The sequence below is a fragment of the Polyodon spathula genome, chromosome 26 (genome assembly GCF_017654505.1).
Source record: "Polyodon spathula isolate WHYD16114869_AA chromosome 26, ASM1765450v1, whole genome shotgun sequence".
NCBI classification, from domain to species: domain Eukaryota; kingdom Metazoa; phylum Chordata; class Actinopteri; order Acipenseriformes; family Polyodontidae; genus Polyodon; species Polyodon spathula.
In genome coordinates, this window is record NC_054559.1 from 19,626,159 (window position 1) to 19,646,195 (window position 20,037).

General features: G+C 42.3%; 3 protein-coding genes across 7 annotated transcripts; 2 read left to right on the forward strand and 1 right to left on the reverse strand.

Annotated features, from left to right (window-relative positions):
• Window positions 1-399: 399 nt before the first annotated feature.
• On the reverse strand, window positions 400-16,799 carry LOC121300751 (fizzy-related protein homolog). Of its 4 annotated transcripts, XM_041229535.1 has the most exons (15): window positions 7,097-7,329; window positions 6,173-6,203; window positions 5,658-5,775; window positions 5,102-5,227; window positions 4,815-4,878; window positions 4,442-4,572; window positions 4,122-4,204; window positions 3,521-3,704; window positions 3,347-3,412; window positions 3,070-3,172; window positions 2,793-2,977; window positions 2,321-2,554; window positions 1,795-1,899; window positions 1,505-1,597; window positions 400-1,238 (listed from the first exon to the last, which is right to left on the reverse strand). In XM_041229535.1, the coding sequence occupies exons 3-15, from the start codon at window positions 5,724-5,726 to the stop codon at window positions 1,197-1,199; spliced, it is 1,485 nt and encodes a 494-aa protein (XP_041085469.1). In that variant the 5' UTR covers window positions 5,727-5,775; window positions 6,173-6,203; window positions 7,097-7,329; the 3' UTR covers window positions 400-1,196. The 4 variants fall into 4 exon arrangements, with proteins under 4 accessions (XP_041085469.1, XP_041085471.1, XP_041085470.1 ...); XM_041229537.1 differs by lacking the exons at window positions 6,173-6,203; window positions 7,097-7,329 and adding an exon at window positions 16,723-16,799; XM_041229536.1 differs by lacking the exon at window positions 6,173-6,203 and having other exon boundaries at window positions 7,251-7,333.
• Window positions 7,389-10,288, forward strand: LOC121300753 (protein ANTAGONIST OF LIKE HETEROCHROMATIN PROTEIN 1-like). Of its 2 annotated transcripts, none has more exons than XM_041229538.1 (2): window positions 7,389-7,975; window positions 8,686-10,288. In XM_041229538.1, exons 1-2 carry the CDS (start codon window positions 7,811-7,813, stop codon window positions 9,799-9,801), a joined length of 1,281 nt encoding a protein of 426 aa, XP_041085472.1. In that variant the 5' UTR covers window positions 7,389-7,810; the 3' UTR covers window positions 9,802-10,288. The 2 variants fall into 2 exon arrangements, with proteins under 2 accessions (XP_041085472.1, XP_041085473.1); XM_041229539.1 differs by having other exon boundaries at window positions 7,893-7,975; window positions 8,703-10,288.
• LOC121300754 (deoxyhypusine hydroxylase-like) lies at window positions 12,045-14,300 on the forward strand. Its single transcript, XM_041229540.1, has 4 exons — window positions 12,045-12,429; window positions 12,874-12,950; window positions 13,242-13,482; window positions 13,885-14,300. Exons 1-4 carry the CDS (start codon window positions 12,156-12,158, stop codon window positions 14,199-14,201), a joined length of 909 nt encoding a protein of 302 aa, XP_041085474.1. The 5' UTR covers window positions 12,045-12,155; the 3' UTR covers window positions 14,202-14,300.
• Window positions 16,800-20,037: the final 3,238 nt, after the last annotated feature.

Consider the following 20,037-nt stretch of genomic DNA (forward strand, 5'->3'; position numbering starts at 1 on the left):
GTGTATTCAAATATGTCCACACGCAAAGTCTGCATTTCAGAACAAATCTTGACTTGAACATTTGCATGCATTATTGAAAATCAGTTTTGGCTTTGCACCTCAGATTTCAAATCACTTTTCAAATACTAAAACACAATATTCAAAAAAATGACTGCTTTTAGAACAAACTAATTCTTACAACTTCTGTTTCAATTACATTTTATTTATTTATTTATTTATTTATTTATTTATTAACACAAACGCAAACGTTTTGGTATTTGCCGACTGCAGCAATGTTCTCTGGACCACAAAATAGGGATTCTTCGAACCAAAACAGTTTTTTGGGGTGGCTTTGTTTTGAGTGCTGTATAGGTTGTTAGACCAGTGCTTGTGTATAGAAATGCGATTTCAAAGAAAATATGAAATCTAGGAGACAGCCTTGCACTTGACGGTTTACCAAAAAATAAACCACAAAGTAAAACTCAAATTGGACCTTCACCGGGTCTTCAGTTCTGAATACTTATCTTGTGTATCTGAAACCTGATAGCTGTGCCTTCTTAAATTCACCAATATCAACTATATTTACAAACACCAACTCAAAACTGTCCTGGACAAGAGAGACTAGACAAAGAGCACACTTACAGCAGAGCGAGCAACGGAAGGTGCATTCACTACATTATCAAGACACTGATGACCAAATAGTACCGTCCCCATCTTTTAATAACAAGTGCTTTTCTGTTAACGGAATCCTCCACTGAAAATGATTTATCACAGGCTTCAAAACTGGGAATGCTAAACAAAAAAAAAGTACTAAGAAACGTCAGGTTCATAGTTTGAACTTAAAAACCCTTTTTATGTTTTTTAAAAAAAAAAAAGCAAATCATTGGATCGTCTATCCATGACGTACTTTGACATTGAGAATAGCCAGCAATATAATTACACATTTTCTCCTTGATTTTAAGAGAATCAATACTTTTTGCACACTTTGCAAATTATAAAAACTATAATGATGTCTTATTATTAATTTTCATCCCGAACCTGATTTAAACCCCGGTCCTGAAACAGTCTTTTTGTAAACAAACAAAACACAGATGAAACAAAGTCCTTGACTGGCTTTTTCTTTTTTTCAAAAGAAATACAGAGAGAGCGCATCATGCATGTGGGTTTCCCCCCCTGTTGTATTCCCAGTAAAATCTTCTGAATTGTTCGGTCCAGTTTTATCGTATTCTAGTGAAGAGGTTTAAAACAGATACAGATTCCTGCCAATACAAAAAAAAAAAAGTTAAGGCTTTGCAAGTTTATTTAAACAGCAATTCCAGTCCACTGAAAATGCAGCCCCCCGATTCTGTCAAATTAGATGCACTTCATTCTCATTGACCCTCTCAGACACCCCATTCAAAACTCCCTGTACTCTCTCCGGGATTCTCAAAACCACACAATGTGATAACAGACTTCATGAAAAGCACTCAATCAATAAACATGGACGGCACTCACTCAGTGACCACCTCTTGTGATATTTCCATACCTTTGTTGAGCGTGTTTTGCTAAATACATTCCAAAACCTCAGCGTTTCATCCCCTGCTCCCGTTACTATTGCTTCTCCATCTGGAGACATTGCCTGGGAAATAAGAAAGGTGCAAGTTACAGCTTAAATATTGGCAAGAAAAAAAAATAAAAAATCATCAAGGCAGATATTATGCATTACATGTTACAATAACTTTAGGGTCCGATACCCCAAATTCTACATAAAAGATCCCCAATACAAGAACCAGAGGGGAGAGACAAATCCGCAATGTGCACAGAAGCAGCTCTTACCAGGTACAGGACTCTGTACGAGTGCCCGGTGAGCTTGGCAGCCTGTGTTAACGAAGGGTATTTCCACACCAGGATCTGGTTTTGAGAATAGCCATGTGTGCTCACCTGCATAAGGAAACAGACAGGATAAGGAAAGAAAATGGGTCAGGGTAAAAAGGAAATAACCACCCGATCGAGCAATAAACTAAACAAAAAAAGTGTGTCTCTCCAAAGAGTTGCATCACCCTATAAAACTAAAGTCGAATGAAACCTGTTGGATAATGTTACGTTAACATATTTTGTAGTTTTCCCATTTACTTAATGAAAAAAAAAAAAAAATAGACAAATTTAAAAATATGTTACATGTCAAAATCTAACATGAAATACTGTACTAGTATTCTGGCTTTCTGTAGACTTTTGAGGATTAATCCTAAAATTCCAGGTGATGCTAAACTTTTGCCCAGAGCTGGTACTTCTATTGGGAATCGTTTACACAAGCGCCTATGCCTGTTGCGAGGATGGTCTCCGAGGGAGGGTGTGTACGCACCAGTTCGTTGGCGTGTTTGGACCAGGCTAGGTTGCAGACCTGGGAGCCCGTGTCTATGCACTGCAGGGGCTGCCCAGTCAGGGTGTTCCAGAAGCGGATGCAGCGATCAGCAGTGCCCCCGCCAGAGGCCAGGAGCCCGTGCTGGTGTGGGGACCACGCGATAGCCTTCACTGCAGCCAGGTGCTCTGTGTACTGCTGCACCGGGATCGTGCTGGAGTGGTTCCACACTAGCAACTGGACAATGGAAACAGACAGCGGACAGTCAGCATTCAACATCAGCTTTCTAAAAGCAGACCATTTACATTAAAAAAACACTCCACAACCAATAACCAATATATTTGATCTTTAGTTATTGCTGTTCCCCCTGCTGCATCTTTTCTGTAAAGTGACGTGATGGGATTGCAGATAGACCACTATAGAGAGTTTGAACTTGAACGCTCAAGGTTTACAAAAGCAAGCAGAAGAGCCCCACCTTGTTGTCATTGCCTCCAGAGGCAAGCAGCTGGTGGTCGGTGCTCCACTTCAAGCCGCACACCTCCTGCCTGTGTCCCTGCAGCCGGCGCTCTGACTGCAGTGGAGGCGTACGGATATCCCGCTGCAGAATCATGCGGTCCCGACTGCCAGAGGAGAGCTGGTCCGCGTTCCAGGCCAGAGCACCTGGGGAGAGGAGAGAGAGAGGAAATGAAGCTGACCACCAATACGTCTAGGGCGACTGATTGATTCACCGGACAGATTCCAGGTGAACTCACCCACTCGAGCAGTGTGCCCTTCCAACGTTGAGGTCTTCTTCCCAGCTGCTGCGTCCCAGATCTGTACAAAGCCCTTGTGGGTTCCAACAGCAACCAGATTCCCCTGCAAGAAACAAACACTCACCGTTAAAGTCAGCTTAGCGTTCTCTAAACATTACGATTAGGCACTTACATTACCATCAAATCAATGCCACTAGGTCAAGGAAACAAATGGAATTACATGCAATTTGCTTTCGAAAAAACTATCTATCTCTCCGCTGTAAAGTATTCCACTTACTCTTTCCGACCAGCCAACAGACGTAACAGAATCTCCTTCCACTGACAGGTCACAAAGACGGGTCACCTGAAAAACACCACAGGTCTCACGTTAAAGACATCGACATCTACACCAAGTGACTTCACAAGCCAATCAAAACCAGCCACTAGTTAGATCTAGTCAGGGAGATCTCACCTGGCTGGTGCAAGCACTCCACAGGTAGACGCAGGTGCCCAGCCCCACACTGAGCACGTTGAGAGATGACCAGTCCACCAGGTTTAGATAGAAGTCGTCCTGGAGCTCTGGGGCATCAAGCACTTTAAACGGGATCTTAGAAATCTTCCGCGTTGGCTTTCGCGGGGACCTTAACAGTTTCTGGCTGTTAAAACATACATTTAAAATACGTAAGCAATACAGTGTATATTTAAAAACATACAACTATTCTGTACCACTTTATTGTATTTTTGCAATCAAACGAGGCAGAGTTTATATGTCCCCCACTTATACATCAACCCAAATGTTGGATGTGATGACGTTTACGATTCAAAAGAGGACCTTGTTAGGCTGAAAACCGGTTTATTTCTATCACTCAGTTCAGTTAACCTGATAATACTAAAGGGACACACAAATGCTGTAAACCCCCATGACATTTAAATAAAACATGGGTGGGGAGTGCTTTGGTCATACAGGTAGGTGTTTCACCCAATCGGGTGCCACAGTTTAGTAATGCATTGAGGTTGAACTACCTACAAGGAGGAGTTCACTCCCAGGCAGGGTTACTCTCTACACGTCTTACCTCTTACTGCTAACAGGGGATAATGAATAGGGTGACACGTCATTTCCATCATCCGGACTGGCACGCTTGGCACTGAGGGAGTACTGGACAACACAAAAGAAAAAACACAGGATGTTATTTCCTGCAGAATTAATTCAGGTTGGGAACTGCAGCCTGCATCAGGTCATCATGGTCCCATAAGAATGAAGTGATGCAATACAGATGTTACGTGAGCGCTTCAAAACAGGTTTAAGAATCACCACCGCCTTCTTTCATCTTGCTGTACCTGCATCGTTTGTTGCAAACGAGAAGACCGATTAAATGAAACTCGAAATACTTACACTGAAAAGGCTTCTCTTCTCTGGGGTGGAGGGCTGTAACCTCCTGTCTTCTGTCTGGGGGTCTTGCACCTTCTCGATCCCAGCCCCCAGCAACTCGTTCTTTAACAAGGCAGAATAGGCAAGACCATCCGCTGAGGGAAAAAAAAACAACATATTGGCTATTTTCACGTTGTGGCTTGGAACTTGGTTTCAGCTCAGTGCATGGCACAGCAGTGGAGACTTGGGATTTGATACAGCAAAGTTGCCTCAAACTAAGTCTCCCGGGACCAGGTTTCAAGACGGTTTCTGAAAAAGTGGCTTTGTGTTCCCTCAGCTTTCCATCTGAAAGAGCATTTAACAGCCCAAGGTGTCAGTTGGAAGGAATGATAATTACCTTTGCTGTTATCAGCTGTTGCATCCTTTGTTTTTCTGTTTTGACTGGGGGACTTCTCATTTTCCTAAACACAAAACCCAGATACTGTCAGAAGGGCTACGCTTAGCACAGGCTAACTAAACCAAAAAACTAAAACGCAGAGTTGTTTTAAAGTTGTTTGAAAAGACCCTATTGCTTTACTCCAGCAAAGTAAACAATAGGGTTCCTGTGCTAGTTTCCTACGGCGCGTGGGAATGTGGGTCAGGCTCTCCACGCTGTTTGTTTTTTCTCGCTCGATTGCCACTCACATTTATTCTGTGGAAGTTGATGCTCCAGTTCGCCCCTGCCCTGGATGGGATGAATCTGTCTCCGTGTTTACTGGGGGAGGACATGGGCGAGTTCATGGGGGTCAGGGTCCGTCTGACTTCTGGAGTCTAAAAGCACGTGGAAACAAAGCAGTGACACAGAACTAAATGACTGATGCACTTGGAAAACAGGAGCCGGACATAACTAAACTTTAAGATTTAAATCCAGGAATTAACAAAATACCTATCTACAGGATGCATCTAGTGTACTTGGGAGAAATCGGACCAAGTGTCCTAAGTTACTAATCAAGAATCCTTGACAACGTATCTCCTTGCACACTCAATGCAGTCTTCATCTGTTCCTTTTCGCTGGGGTTTTTGTTTTCAAGACAAGTTATGGATGCTTCCAGAGGAACAGTGTCATAACTACAAGCAGGAACAGACTTCTCTGAAGGTGACAGTCATTAAGCAAGTCACATCTCTCTACACAGCATTGCCTTGCAGACTCATACTGAGAGTGTATTAATGCATATTACATAATAAACCCCAGCACACTTACAGAGGGGCTGGCGTTCTCATTGTGAATGTTAATCTGTTGAAGGAGACGTCGCTCATAGTCCTGGTCCATCCTGGGAGAGAAGAGGAAGAATGCTATTGGTCCAGCAACAAGAGGTTACCTGAAATATAACAGATCATAAAAAAAAAGTTAAGTTCTCCCAATCAGCACAAAAGTATTTGATTTTTACACAAAGGTTTACTCTACATCTCATTCCATTAGAATTTAGCTTTTGTTTCAACTGTAAAAATAATAAATTCAAAACCATAACAAACTACAGCTTGACAATCTGATTACGTCTGAAGGAACAACACTGAAATCTCTCATACCACAGAGGAATTCAACTATAATAGTATTGTCCCCAGAACGCAGGTGCAACTCAAATACCCATCCTACTGATAGTCCTGGCCCCTGAGCTCCTGTTATGACCCTGACCCTGACCCTGACCTAGCCTCTGGCCCTCTGCTTTCATACAAGCAACTGATTTGTATCTCCTGACACCAGTCTGATAAACTTACCTTCTTTCTTCACCCATTTTTCTTGATTGCACTATTTTGTAAAAATGAAAATAAATAAATAAAATAAAATGCAGTCGACTTAAAGACTCTATTCACATTGTTCAGTCAACCTTCACGTAGTGGGGTTAAAGGAGCCTGCTCAGCTATATAACCTGAAGCATCACTGCTGTTGCCCTGGCTGTCTTTGCAAACAGACCATCACAATCTAAGCGCTTATCCTAATGTATGCAAACACATGCCAACGTATTACCAGTTCAAAGCAGCTCTGGAATTGTTCAGACTTGGTAGAAGAGATCTCGAATTTTACACTAGCACGGCTTTTGACCGTTTTTATCCAGCTGGTTAAAACAGGTTAACACTAAATGTTTAAGCTTTGTGTTTTCTTTGTGTTAACCAAATTTGCTTTTCTGAACAAACTGGTTATTTCTCTCCATACACACTAAAGCAGTACCCGATCTATTTTTTTGACTTACAATGACAGTGTTAGTGGCTTTGAGCACTTTAATATTATGCAACACTGCCAAATGCTGCTGGAAGTCTTTTTTGTTGTTGTTGTTGTTGTCCTTCACTGATTGAAATAAGCAGCTTTCTACACAAAAGCTACAGCAGTGGCAGCCCTGGTAACCCGTCAGGAAGGAGCCAGCTGTCAGCAATATGCTGCTACGCGTCTGCAAGTGTCAAGATATCGTTGGGGTCTGCAAATACTCGCCCTGATTAATCTCTAGTCTAAACTACCTGTCATCTTAGGATACACAGCCCACCACAAACATCACAAATACATTCCCATCTAGTGTGAACCAAATCAATTACCGCAACGTCGAAACAAGCTTATTATATATATTATATATATATATATATATATATATATATATATATATATATATATATATATATATATAAATTCACTGTGAAATAAATACGTACCAGTTTAAAAAAATAAACGCAATGCCCCTGTGCAAAACCAGTAGCAGAGGGGGTGGGGCGGTGTGACTTCTCAGATCTCTAAAGTTTCACACTGTTTACTCTCGCTATTGCGCGTCACAGTTAAATAGATAAATAAATAAATACACAAACATGCCTTCAGGACCTCTGTTAAACTCCAGTTTGCGTTTTAAACAAATCTGACTTCTCAACCTCTCCTAATATGGCTGACAGCGAGAGAAGATTTATAATACCCCCCCGTCCAACGCGCTGCACTGTGGGAGGCAGAAGTGACGTCGAACTTTTCGAATCAATACAAAAATAAAAAAAGGGACGTTGTCACGGAAACCGAGATGGGCGTTAATCAAGTTTTAAATCTGAGCTAATTTTTGTTTGTTTTGAAATTAAAATCGTCTCCGTGGCTCCCAAGCACGCGTTAGCAGCACTTGCAAAATGCGTACAATGCAAGCTAAATATATGTAAAGCATTCCCAAGACCAAATTCTGCATCTTAAAAAAACAAACACACAAAAAAAACAAAAAAAAAACAGCGTTTGGAAAGCATGTAAACGAGTACGATCGCTAGAGGGATCCCTTCTGGCATGACTTTGTCCTTTCAGGCCTCAAGCCGGGCATAATGTTTTGCTGCGTCTCTGGACTCGATTGACTTCCCGTGGGATCCGGCGCTTCTCTGAGTGTATTGAAGTTTTTCCAGAAAATGGCCGGTGAAGAGGCTTTGCAGCCTGCAATGTTCATGCTGTTGTACATGCTGATGAAACGAAGGAGTGATGTTAACAATGCTAACGTTCAGAGGCGCAACGAAATACAAAGGCGAGTGAGGCACAGACAGTACTTCTTTCAGAGGCAAAGGAGAATATTTATGGTAACTATTATCATTTGAACAATAAATAAACAGCACCGTGTACATCAGTGCTAACATCAACACAAAGGCTGTGCATTCATTAATAGAAAAAAAAACAATCACTACTTTGCAAATGTCAAGCGGCTCCAGAGTGCTGAAGAGTCAGTAATGTTTTGTTTTCCCGATTTGTTTAGCTAAAAATGCCAAGCAAAATACCACCGGGTTAGTTCACGTAGCCGTATTGTAATTTTCCTATATTGTTTTTTGTTCAGTACGAAATATCGGTAAATGTTAACACCATACATTTCTCCTTTGGTCACGCGTGGCTGATCAACGCGACAAATCTCTGTGAATTTACAATTATAATCTGCATGTGCCTGTCCCGGAAAAAAAAAAAAACACTCCCAGAGACAACACTGAATTTATGCTTAGCATTAGTTATAGACTAATGGGGAATGAGCCTATTCTCTTTAGTTCAATAGAAAGGCAGGCCTGGTACAGGTTGTATGTAGCACACATTATCAGCAGCATTTCTTTGTGTACCGGCTTGGTTTTGTTTCCTGCAGTTCCCTTTTTTATTTGAACAGTCACTGTTGGGACAGCTTTTATTATGTCTCTTAAGTGCTGATTAACCTGTCCTGCTAATATTATTGTTTCTATACAAGACAAAAATGGGGCAGGATACATGTATTGCAATGCCTTCCCTGTATTATTTTCTTGGCTGATTTCAGATGCTGATTGCCCGCAGCAGTAGGTGCACCTGTTGCTGCCGGACGCGAGCTTGGACCAACATCCAGAGCACTGATTGGTGGGAGCGGGTGGTGATGAACGAGTTTGAGCCCTGCGATTGGCTGGAGAAGTTCCGCATGTCCAAGGACACCTTCTTCTTCATCTGTAACAAGCTGAAGCCCAAACTGGCCCGGCAGGATACCCACTTCCGCCCTGCACTGCCCCTGGAGAAGCGCGTGGCCGTGGCTCTGTGGCGTCTTGCCACCAACGTTGAGTACCGAACCATCAGTGTTCTGTTCGGGGTGGGGCGCTCCACGGTTTGTAAGTGTGTCCGAGACGTGTGTCACGCCATTGTGTCCCTTCTGAAGCCCCTCTACCTGCAGGAGCCCAGCGAGCATGAGTTTGAAGACATGGCCCGCCTTTTCAATAATCGCTGGGGGTTCCCTCACTGCGTGGGAGCTGTTGACAGCCTCCACCTCTCCATCATCGCTCCTTCACAGTACACCGTTGACTACTGGAACAGCAAGTGCTGGCACTCAGTCGTGCTCCAAGGGGTGGTCAACGGGCTGGGCCAGTTCTGGGACGTCTGTGCGGGTATGCCAGGCAGCACCGAAGACGTCACAATCCTCCAAAACTCCACTTTGTGGGGCACTGCCTCCGAGGGGGGCCTGTCCCCTGAGCCACCCAAGCAGTTCATGGGCAGGCCCCTGAAGTATTTCCTCCTGGGAGATGCGGCTTACCCTCTCCAAAGCTGGCTGCTCAAGTCATACCCAGAGTCCAGAGACCTGACACCCCGGCAGCTGAAGTTCAATTACAGACTGAACCGCGCCCGCAGCGTGATCGAGAATGCTTTCCTGCGACTCAAGGCGCGCTGGCAGTGCTTGCACAAGCGCAACGACTGCAGCTTGGATCTGGTGCCCACCATGATCCTGGCCTGCTGCATCCTGCACAATGTGTGCGAGGTGCACAATGACACCTTCAACGAGGAGTGGCTGGAGGCTGTCAGTCAGGCTGACTTCCCCCAGCCCTGCGACATCGTCCCAGAGAGTACAGACCACCCGGAGGCGGAGGAGGTCCGCTCCCTGTTATGCGATTATTTCCAGCAGCAGCAAGAGTAGGGAGGGAGTGAGCAATGAGACTGTCAAAAACTACTCCACTGCCCGTTCTCAAGTGTGTTCTTGTTGAGCACCGTGCTCGTTTCCATAGTAAAAGCTTTCATAAAAAGAAAAAAAAATTATGATTTTGACCCTCGGCACCTCAACCAGCCTGCTCTGAGAATGCTTTACTGCCATTCTCAACACTGGGACCTAGCTTCTCAATTCATAAAATGGGAAAAAAAAGAACAGTGCCTCCCTGTTTACCTCATTGCCCCCTTTTTATGCCCTTTTTCTTGTGGGGGTAGTTTTTGTCAGTGTTATGAAACTAGAGATAACTTGTTTCACTGCTGTATATACTCTAGCAGTGATTTATAATGCTATTAGTTTTGTATATACTCCATTGAATGGTTGCAATTTCACTGCGACTTCATTTTGTACATTTTTTTTTTCTTTAAACTGTAAATCATTTACCTTAAATAAATCTTCAATTAAGTGCTATTAAATTGTTGGTGTAGTTATTTCTGGATTATCCCCCCCCCCCCAAGTAATCCCCAGGCTAATACATAGAACTCCTACCACCCTGGCTGAAGGAGCTAGCTCAGCTCACCTGGTACAGTGGTAGCTTTGCAGCCGGGAAGCTGTGAGTTCAAATCCTGAGATCCCATGAGCATTGTTATGGGTATTGCCGCTTGCATAAGTGCTTGACCCCATTCAAATTCAGCTTCTATTATGATGAGCATTCAGCTTTTGATAGCATTAAGAGGATGTCTAGTTACTGCTGGATCTGCAGTTTATTAGTAAACTCTGCCGGGAAGCAAAAAGCGCTATAAGCCTGTAAATTGATTGCTGGTTGGTAAATCCTTTTGAAGATCCGTTTTAAAACACATATGGCGTTCTGTTTTAATATTGATGTTTGAGCCTGCCTTTCAAGGATTACAACTGAAACACGTGTTCTATGCATGTGTAACGTTGCCGTGTGATTGTGCAGAAACACACACATTTGCATTCAGATTGTTTTCTGGGGCTCATAATATTCGCATTAACTGAGCCACAAAGCAGTAGAATGTTGCATTGCTTCCTAAACCAAGCAGAAATACAGCTACACACACACACGTGCGGTTAAAGAAACGGTATTGTCACCAGGACAGGTTCAATCCCGGCTCAGCCACTAACTCACTCCGTCCTTCGGGGGACACGTTAAACCGAGGTCCTATTGTAAGTGGCTCACTCGCTGTGACACACAGAGAGTGAGTCAGTGCTGAACCGGGATCACAGCAGCAGTGGTGATACAGAGATTACAATTTAATTTAACACCTGGTATAAAGAAAAGGATAAGAAAAAAAAAAAAAAAAAACATTTTGTTTACGGTCTGCTGTTTTATTTATTTATTATTTTTTTATTTCAGTTATTGCAATGTTAGTTTACGTCACGATGGAAAGTATAGTATGATTACGTAGAACCTCTCATGAGACTAAACCAAATGCGGGGAGGGGGGGGGGAATAGGTATTTCATCAACCAAAAAAACACAATCAGCAATATAATCTACAATGATCTATGTTGTGTGTGTAGTGTATGCACAGATACATACACGTTTCTGAGGTGGCTTTCAAATAAAACCAAAACGGTGATTTGTCTCTGTTTCCCCCTCCTCGTGGAATGGTTGTGCCGGCTGCGTGTGAGTGAAGATGGCTGCGAGTTGAATTTATATTTCGCTTTTAACAACTGCTGTATAGTACTTATTCACTTCTTGTATACACATCTGAAACCATTTCACCTATCAAAGATTATAAAACCGACCATTGAATGAGATGGTGATACCCACATCAAGCAAAATAAAATGTGCATGCGAAATATTTTTTAGCTGCATATGTTTAGCTGGAAAAGATAAATTACTATCTTAACGAAATGACCACCCAGTAATATAAAAGTGATTTACAATTTCAGTGATACAAATGACTTACTGTAAATCTAATAATATCTTCCAGTACCCTAAATGGGAAATTAATTAATATGCACACCCGACTATAAACTTGATTTAGATATCGAGCAATGTTGGGCTAGCCCAACCAGTGAAAGATTTGTGTATTTAAATAATTTACATGACTTTGAGAAACATATCCGACATACGTGCCAGTGTTTCCATTCTTAGGAGAGTACTAGGGACAGTCTCCAAACCGAACAGTAACACCAAGTTAGTTTTTCAATAAAAACGCATTTATCAACCCCCACAATTACTTGTGCCTCCTTTTAAAATGTCTGTGGTGCTAAATGTCTTTTGCTTCCTTTGCAGACTGAATATCTGCTCCTGTTTTCATTTTAAAAAGTTACCAAATGGTTGAGAGGAGTTAAACGAACCGCACAACATAGTTACGCAATGACTAGTGACAAGGACATTGAGGCCGTTGGCAAAACGCTGGTGGACACGAAGCAGTGTCTGAAAGCTCGTTTTCGGGCGCTCTTCACCCTGAGGAACCTCGGGGGCAAGGCAGCCATAGACTGGATAAGCCAGGCGTTCAGTGACGACTCGGCTCTCCTGAAACATGAGCTGGCTTTCTGCTTGGGGCAGATGCAGGATGAGTATGCAATTCCAGTGCTGATCAAAGTGCTTGAAGATACAAACCAAGAGCCAATGGTTAGACACGAAGCAGGTGCGTGTAGCTCTATAACCTCTTGGACTAAAGCTGAGGGAACACAAAGCCAGTTTTTCAGGAACGTTCCAGGAGACCACCAGGAGACCTAGTCTCAGGTAACTTTGCTTTATCAAACCCAAAGTCTCCAGTGGTGTGAAACCTAGACTCCACGTCCCAAGCCACAAAGTGACTTTGTGTTCCCTCGACTTTATTCTTACTTTTGCTTCTTCCCCTGCAGCAGGAACTGTTAGTTTCCAACACACTGGCCCTTGTAACTTTATTGCATGCCATCATTAATCTCCACGCCACTTATTCTTCTGTGTAGTTGCTGGAGGCTTTGCTGATAATTGTTGCTTGGTTTTAGACAGACAACCCTGTTAAAACAGCCGTCAGCATTCAACTGGAAACCAAGGAAGCCAGTGACAGTGTATTTGTAACTTGAAAATGTGTCTGTTCTTTTAGGGGAGGCATTAGGAGCCATTGGAAACTCCAGAGTGCTGGATGTACTGAAGCGTTACTCTGAGGATCCGGTGATAGAGGTTAGGAGATTGCTTATTTCATACTCTTGCTAGGATTCGGAAGGGGCTACATATCTATCAGAGATACAGTCTATATTCAATTATGGGTTTTTTTTTGTTATCAGTGCAGTGTATTCAGGACGTCTAGAAGTTTAAAGAGCATTTCAAGAAAGTGTTCTTTTCAATCCCTTTTAACAGGTTTCGTTAACTTAGTCTAATTATCGTTTTGAATAGCAGCGTAGAAAAGGGACGGTTTGTGATCTGAAGTGCTTGTAGTTGAAGGTGCTGAAGAGTTGTTGTTCCTCCCTTGAGGTTGCTGAGACCTGTCAGTTGGCGCTGAGTAGAATTGAGTGGCTGAACAGCGCTTCGGAGCAGTGTGGAGATGAGAACCCGTATTCGTCTGTGGACCCCGCACCGCCGGCCCAGGAGAAGGACGTCCAGAAACTGAGAGCCAGGCTCCTGAGCGAGGCCCTGCCTCTGTTTGAGCGATACCGCGCCATGTTCGCCCTCCGGAACCTGGGCACAGAGGAGGCTGTGCTCTCCCTGGCAGACGGTAAAGCCAAAAGATATTCAACAGAAGCAAAGTGTGGCAGTGATTAATGTTACCTTTTTTTTTTTTTTTTTTTTTTACAAATTAATTTTTTTTTTTTGTTGTGTTGGATCACTTTTCTGTTTCATTTTTTTTGCTTGAAAAGAACACAGGCTGTAATAGCAATAGCTTCTTTTTAAGAAGTGTAAGCGTGTAATTCAACACACAAATGCAAAAACAAGTGCCTACTGTTAGCCCTCTTATCAAAGTCTGTCCGCTGTGCTGTCTTGCCCATTGTGACTGAAACAAGCCAGGGAGATGCAGTCTGTGTCTAAGAGGATATAGGACAGGGATTCAATTCCACTACAAATCAGTGATCGAACAGTGGAAGACACACAAGTTCATGTTTTAACCTTTTCCTTTAAGGTCTGCAGTGTGGCAGCGCCCTGTTCCGCCACGAGATCGGTTATGTCCTGGGGCAGATGCAGCACGAGGCCTGTGTGCCCCAGCTGAGCGCGGCTCTGGCCAGGCAGGAGGAGAACACAATGGTGAGGCACGAGTGCGCGGAGGCGCTGGGCTCCATCGGAAAGGAGTCCTGTCTGCAGGCACTGCGCACCTTCCTGGGTGACGAGGAGAGGGTGGTGCAGGAGAGCTGTGAGGTGGCACTCGACATGCATGAGTATGAGAACAGTGACCAGTTCCAGTATGCAGACGGGATACTCAAACTGCAGGGGGCGCAATAATGAACTGACTGACACTGAAGTTTTTGCTTGCAAACTGAGTCCTGTTCCATAACAGTTTCAGTCTAGCTAACACGGCTTCGCACTACAGCTATGGAGGCCCAAATTCTTTTTGCCTTTTTTTTTTTTTTTTTCATTCTGTCATCAGTTTTTTACGTTTAAAAAACGAGTGTAATTTGTTTATAGTTTGGGTGCATTTGCCATATGCAGCAGATAGTAAAATCAAGGTATATCATTATACTGTGAAACAGCAGGTCTGTTGTTACAGATGAAATCTAACTGTTGTTGATTCTATGTTAAAAAGAAGTGGTGGGGATAAAAAAAAAAAGGCATATATGTATCCTTGATGTGCTGTATCTCTTTTTCCATGCTTTCTAGTAGTTCATTATACATCATAGCTCTATCTGTTAATGCCCACCTGACCACCAGAACTGATTGCACCTTGAAGGCACATGTACTGCATATAGGATTAAGCCAGTGTTAAATAAAAGATGGTGTGTGGTGAACGTTTCTTCTTCAGCGTTAGCGTGTGACGCCATTAACCTGTCTCCCTGTTAATTCATTAAGCCCTGCGCTAAGAGGAGGAGACGGCACTAGAAATGAGTTTGTGAGTCATCAGTGCATTTAGAATGAAAATGTTGGGCAGTGCATTTTTTATTTCTAAGATTAGATTACCTACTTTTGTACGGGTTGGTTACACTTTGCAGTGCTGCTGTGGGAGAGGCAACGTTTACAGCAGAGCAGTTACAGGAAGGAGGAGGCACCATGTGACATCAGACTCCTACTCGCTGCTTTAACTGCTTGTTCGTTATGTACAGCAACAGCAGTAACAAGCATGACAGTGATTTATGTAGAATATCATCTATGGGATAAAGTATCTTAACCTGAAGAGAGCTTTCTCGGTAGGAGTCATTTCTCACAGGCAGGGCTATGGGGCCAATCGACCACTGAAAGGGAGCTGTAGAAGGGGAGAGGAAAAAAGAATAGCTGCAACCTTGTCAAGTAATGTCACCATTTATCTCTTCCCTCATCAAGATAACATTTTCACAGGGGCACAAAACCCATTCATGGGTGGCATCTTCACAGCCAAATACACTTACACAGGCACTTGCCAAACCATCATGATGCATGCCATGCACAGAATCGAAAATTACAGATCAAGGGTTTTGTGTTGAAATGATTAAATCCTAAATCAGGCAAGCCAGATCGGTGATAACAGGCTTGTGAGATTGCATGAGCGATCGCGAAAAGTGTTAATCTGTATGACTGCTGTGTTGGGCTATTCTCACCATCAGTGACTGTCAGTGGGAGAGGAGGAGATTATTAACAAGGAGTGAAATAAAGAAACAGATGATCAGAACAAATCTGTTCTACAAATAAGGGTGTATGCTGCTTAATCAATGCACTTCCTTAGCTATGATGAGCATCACTGCGGCTTCCAAACATGTCTATAAATCAGCTGGTCATTTTTAGTGAATTCTATATGGCTTCCTAAATTCGGAGCAAAGTTTTGGGTTCGGCCACGGATTGTGGGATCTGAAAGTTCCTGTTGAAATGTTCACAGCAAGCTGACCACCGTGGTCACGCTCTTGCTGCCATCAACAGAAGTTGCTTGTGTGGCCAGGCCTTAAGGATACAAACATTTCCCTTTGCCTGTGTTATCACCATATCAGCAATGCATTTAATAAATAGAAACAGTCAGCCAGCCAACAGACTAAATGAGAGGGCCAGAGCGGGATTAGGAACAGGGAGGGATAGAGGATCATAAGCAGAAAGTATTAACGACAATGAGAAGTCTACGAATAAGCAACATTCAACAAACCTCTACTGAGAGAGAGAGCGAGAGAGTGAGCAGCGGACCTGAAAACATAATTTATCAACCTACAGAATAATGCATCCTATCATGATTGGGATTTGCGTGGTAAACATAACTCTGACCATCACGTACTGGTCATTCGTCCTGGCGGAAGTAATTTCGAAAGGAGGGAAGGTTGAGGAGGAGAGAAAACCTAACCCAGCTTAAAAAAAAAAAAAGAAATATCCCACTAGACAAGCAAGCTTTGAGTTCAGTGCTTCTAACTAGTTATGTAAAGTCCACAGCTGCTGCAGTTAATGTGTGGGCTCCCTGCTGATAGCAGCCCCTAGAAGAGAACTGGGGGTATTTTATTAGAATCTTTCACCATTTTTTCTTGCTTTTTTTTTTTTTGTCTTGATCGTAATGGATGTCCAGTAATCCAAAGTATTGGCCTTTGAGCAATTGCACCCACTTCGTGTTTTTATTTTTTATTTGGCGGTGGTTGTCTATCCAGAAGATTTAAAGACTGGGAAAACTGAGATAGAGAAAGCTGGATGGATCACAGAAAGGTCTGCGTTTGGAATCAAGCACACCCTGTTCTTCAGTGTTCAGCAGTTAGAAGGTAAAGTGTTTCTGGACTCGGCAAAGGTTGCTATTTTCAATATTAAAATAATAAATTCTATGACATTTGAGAAGAGGGTAGAGAAAAGTAAGATACCCGAGACTCACCAGGAGGATGGACAAGAGCTTGAAGAGGAAGACGTGGCTCTGGAGAGGAAGGAGGACATGCTGGAGACCTGTGCTGTCCCAGAAAATAAAGACCGGCATCCTTCTGTGAGCTGGGGAAACAGAGAATGGGCCCGGGGGTTCAATGATGCCGTTAAAACCATTTAAACTAAGAACGCATTCTAAAAAACTAAAAGAATGTGGTAGCTTCTAATGTAGTTTTTGTAGATTTATGGTTATACATTAAAGCTGCTGTTTGTGTCTCAAAATCATATTTAATTTTGCACCAGAATTCATTTTTGTCAGTGTGTAATGTGTTTAAGCCCTCAGTAGTCTTGTAACCTTGTCTTAGAGGCTAATTGCAGTAGTGTATATTGCTGGTGTACTTGAGGTGAATATACTGTATATACCATTGTGTAATGAACTATAGTCCACTGAGCTGTGTCTGTACTGTATACTGAGCACTTGTTGCTTGAATCTGAAGACCGGGGTCATTCTCTCATTATTTCTATGTCACGTCAAGGGATGCTGATGTGAAAAAACAACACTTTAAAATTTAAAAGAATCAGCATTTTAAAATTAGAATAAAGAAAGGGGAAGGATTGGTTTTGATGGAACAAAGTTCTGCACATGTGGACTGTTTGTGGAAGAGAGTGTCCTGTCCACAACAGTCAGGCATGGATAATTATACACTTAGAAATAAAAAAAAAACAAACAGAGTAATGCACATTGTAAGTCCAACTTTAAAAGTACATTTCAACAAACTTCATGGACACCTGCTGAATTCCTTCCTCTTGCAAATGAACAGAGTCCAGCATTTTGTATTACAAGGTATTCATTTAATTTCTGTAATTCGCATTATACAGTTATAAAAGGAAATCTGTGTATATAAGGTCCTCGCTGTATTCTGAAGACAATATGCAGGTCTACTTGGAGTACATTCATTTTAATATTTAGCAGTAATATGGAAACATTTGAAAAATTTAGTACATTATGTTTGTTATAGAAACAGTTTGATCGGCATTCTCATAAATGTAGTTTGGAACTAAATGTTGTTCTGAGTTTCTTTTGATCACCTATTGCTTTAATGTACAGTACAAAAGAGGGCTGAAACCATTACCTTGCAGTGCTGCTGTAGACTAACCTAAACTATCATTGTCTTTACCAGTGTTTCAGGACAGTGAATGTACAAACTCTATTATAATACTATATATATGCAGCACAACTTCACTGTTACTGCACTTATTGTTCACGTGTACAGCTGTAGCTGTAGCAGTTGTTCAGGACATGCTGATCCTTGCCACAGTTATGGCATGTGCTCCCTAGGTGGCACTGTTTACTATATGAAACCACATTGTAAATAAATAGAAAGTGATGGCATCGTTTTTAAAAGGCAACCTCGTGTCCACCTTGAGGCCTTCTTCCCATTCAGGAAAAACAAGCAGATCTGATCCTGCTACTACCTGCAGCAGTGGGAGGTTATAAAACGTCACCTGCAACCTTCACCGTAGCTTCGAAAGAAAGCCAGGTACATAAATGTTAGCTTTCCAATACCTTACAAGCAAAGGAAACACAATCAATCTGGAAGAAATACTGCACAGAGGTCCCTATAAGAGGTAGGACATAGTGCTCTGGTAATTAAATAGGTTACCTGTGTGTGTCGGTTCACTGTGTAGTCTATTCAGATGTATCACTGTGGGGGCAGCCACCTATCAGGGACTCGCTGTAGCTGCCCTTGTGCTACCATTGCCCCGTAATGCATCACCATTCCAACTGCAGATCTTCTGGTAAGATCTCTCCAATCGGGACTATAAATGGATTAAGCTGACAGATACATGACTAGCACATCTGCCTTGCTGTTGCTGTTTGTGTAACCTCAGAAAAAAACAAAGACGTTGTCATCCTTGTTTGAAACCCTATCCTCTTACACTATAAACCCCTAAGGTCTTACGCAATGACCTCAGCGATAGAAATCGGCGGTGTTGTCGTGCAAGTCCAATCTCAGGCTCAAGCCATGTATTAAAAGAGTGCTAATCAGTGCTCTCAAATCTTAATAGAAATCACTGGACAACTCCTGCCCTCTGTGAAAGACCTGGGGGCTCTTTGCTTGTATTTTATACTTGATCGTTTTTAGAATATGTCGTTATAGAAGACAATGCTACAGTTTCTGGGTGTATTATTTTTTATGTAACATCCCTGGATTCAGATTCTCTTGTTATTATTTTTTAAATATGGATTGACAAGTATCATTCCACTTTGTGCGGGAATTTGTAGTGAAGTGACAGGGCAGTACATACTGCCTCGGGTAAAACTAAAAGACAATAAGTTGAAAAATCTTTCAGCTAGTAGACTAGAAAAAAGCATCATGTTTTACTTTAAAATTCTATACTATATGCAAATTAAAAAAAAAAAAAAAAAGTTTGTCACAAACTAAATTGTATTGTACTGTCCCGTATATAAATGTGCAGTGTAATAAAACATTGTGAATGCATGGTACAGCATAGGTAAGCATTGTAAAGCGCAGAGAGGTATGGCATATTAAACATAAAACATGGCAAACCATGACAGACTAGGGTAAGTGCATAGTCTAACTGGGAAAAGCATTGGAAAACTGCAAAATTAACATATAAATTGACTGTAGTAAACCTATACAAGGGACACCTTTAACTTAGACTTAGACAGGCTTAGACTGTCACCTAAAAATTAGAATTCCCCATCAACCTCAATACATTGCTGGTTTAAGCGATAGCCTTCACCTCAAATGACCATCTTTTCCTTCTGTAGGACAATCTTAATATGAATTACATCTTTATATGACACGTGTATATGTTCTGTATAAATGTTGAAGACAGGGTGATGCCCGAGTCCCGAGGAAGATTAGGAGCAGACCGGTCAGCAACACGACGATCACTATAATTCTTTAGGAGTTTGGGCTTTGAAGAGTCTGATTAATCTGCAGGAGGGAGCAGGTGCCTCAAGCAAAACTCACCTGGCAGCAGCAATGGAAGGAGTGGAGTTAGCTATGCTGTCGATCTGTGTTCTCAACACCACAATGACCCTGATATATTGGAAATTCATAGTGGGGATCATTCTAAAAAAGCCAGAGCCGTCAACAGTCAATCCTGCCTAATCTATTCTAAAAACTGTGATGTCAAGAACTAGTTTAATTGCTCTTCAGTTCTCTCTTAGCTTGTTAGTTTAGCAGGCACTATTTACAGCTGTTTTTTTTGGGGGTGGGGGTGGCAGGCTAACCTTATGAAAGATCAAAATTGAACGTTCTATCCTCTGATCAATCTGGAAAATCAAGGTGAGGAAAGG

Coding starts and splice junctions, on each gene's coding strand:
- LOC121300754 (XM_041229540.1), top strand. CDS start 12,156: ATGACTAGTGACAAGGACATTGAGGCCGTTGGCAAAACGCTGGTGGAC. Junction 12,430..12,873: donor AATGGTTAGACACGAAGCAG/GTGCGTGTAGCT, acceptor CTGTTCTTTTAG/GGGAGGCATTAGGAGCCATT. Junction 12,951..13,241: donor CTGAGGATCCGGTGATAGAG/GTTAGGAGATTG, acceptor TCCTCCCTTGAG/GTTGCTGAGACCTGTCAGTT.
- LOC121300753 (XM_041229538.1), top strand. CDS start 7,811: ATGGCCGGTGAAGAGGCTTTGCAGCCTGCAATGTTCATGCTGTTGTAC. Junction 7,976..8,685: donor GGCAAAGGAGAATATTTATG/GTAACTATTATC, acceptor GGCTGATTTCAG/ATGCTGATTGCCCGCAGCAG.
- LOC121300751 (XM_041229537.1), bottom strand. CDS start 5,726: ATGGACCAGGACTATGAGCGACGTCTCCTTCAACAGATTAACATTCAC. Junction 3,413..3,520: donor GGAGTGCTTGCACCAGCCAG/GTGAGATCTCCC, acceptor GGTGTTTTTCAG/GTGACCCGTCTTTGTGACCT. Junction 2,978..3,069: donor AGGGCACACTGCTCGAGTGG/GTGAGTTCACCT, acceptor TCCTCTCCCCAG/GTGCTCTGGCCTGGAACGCG.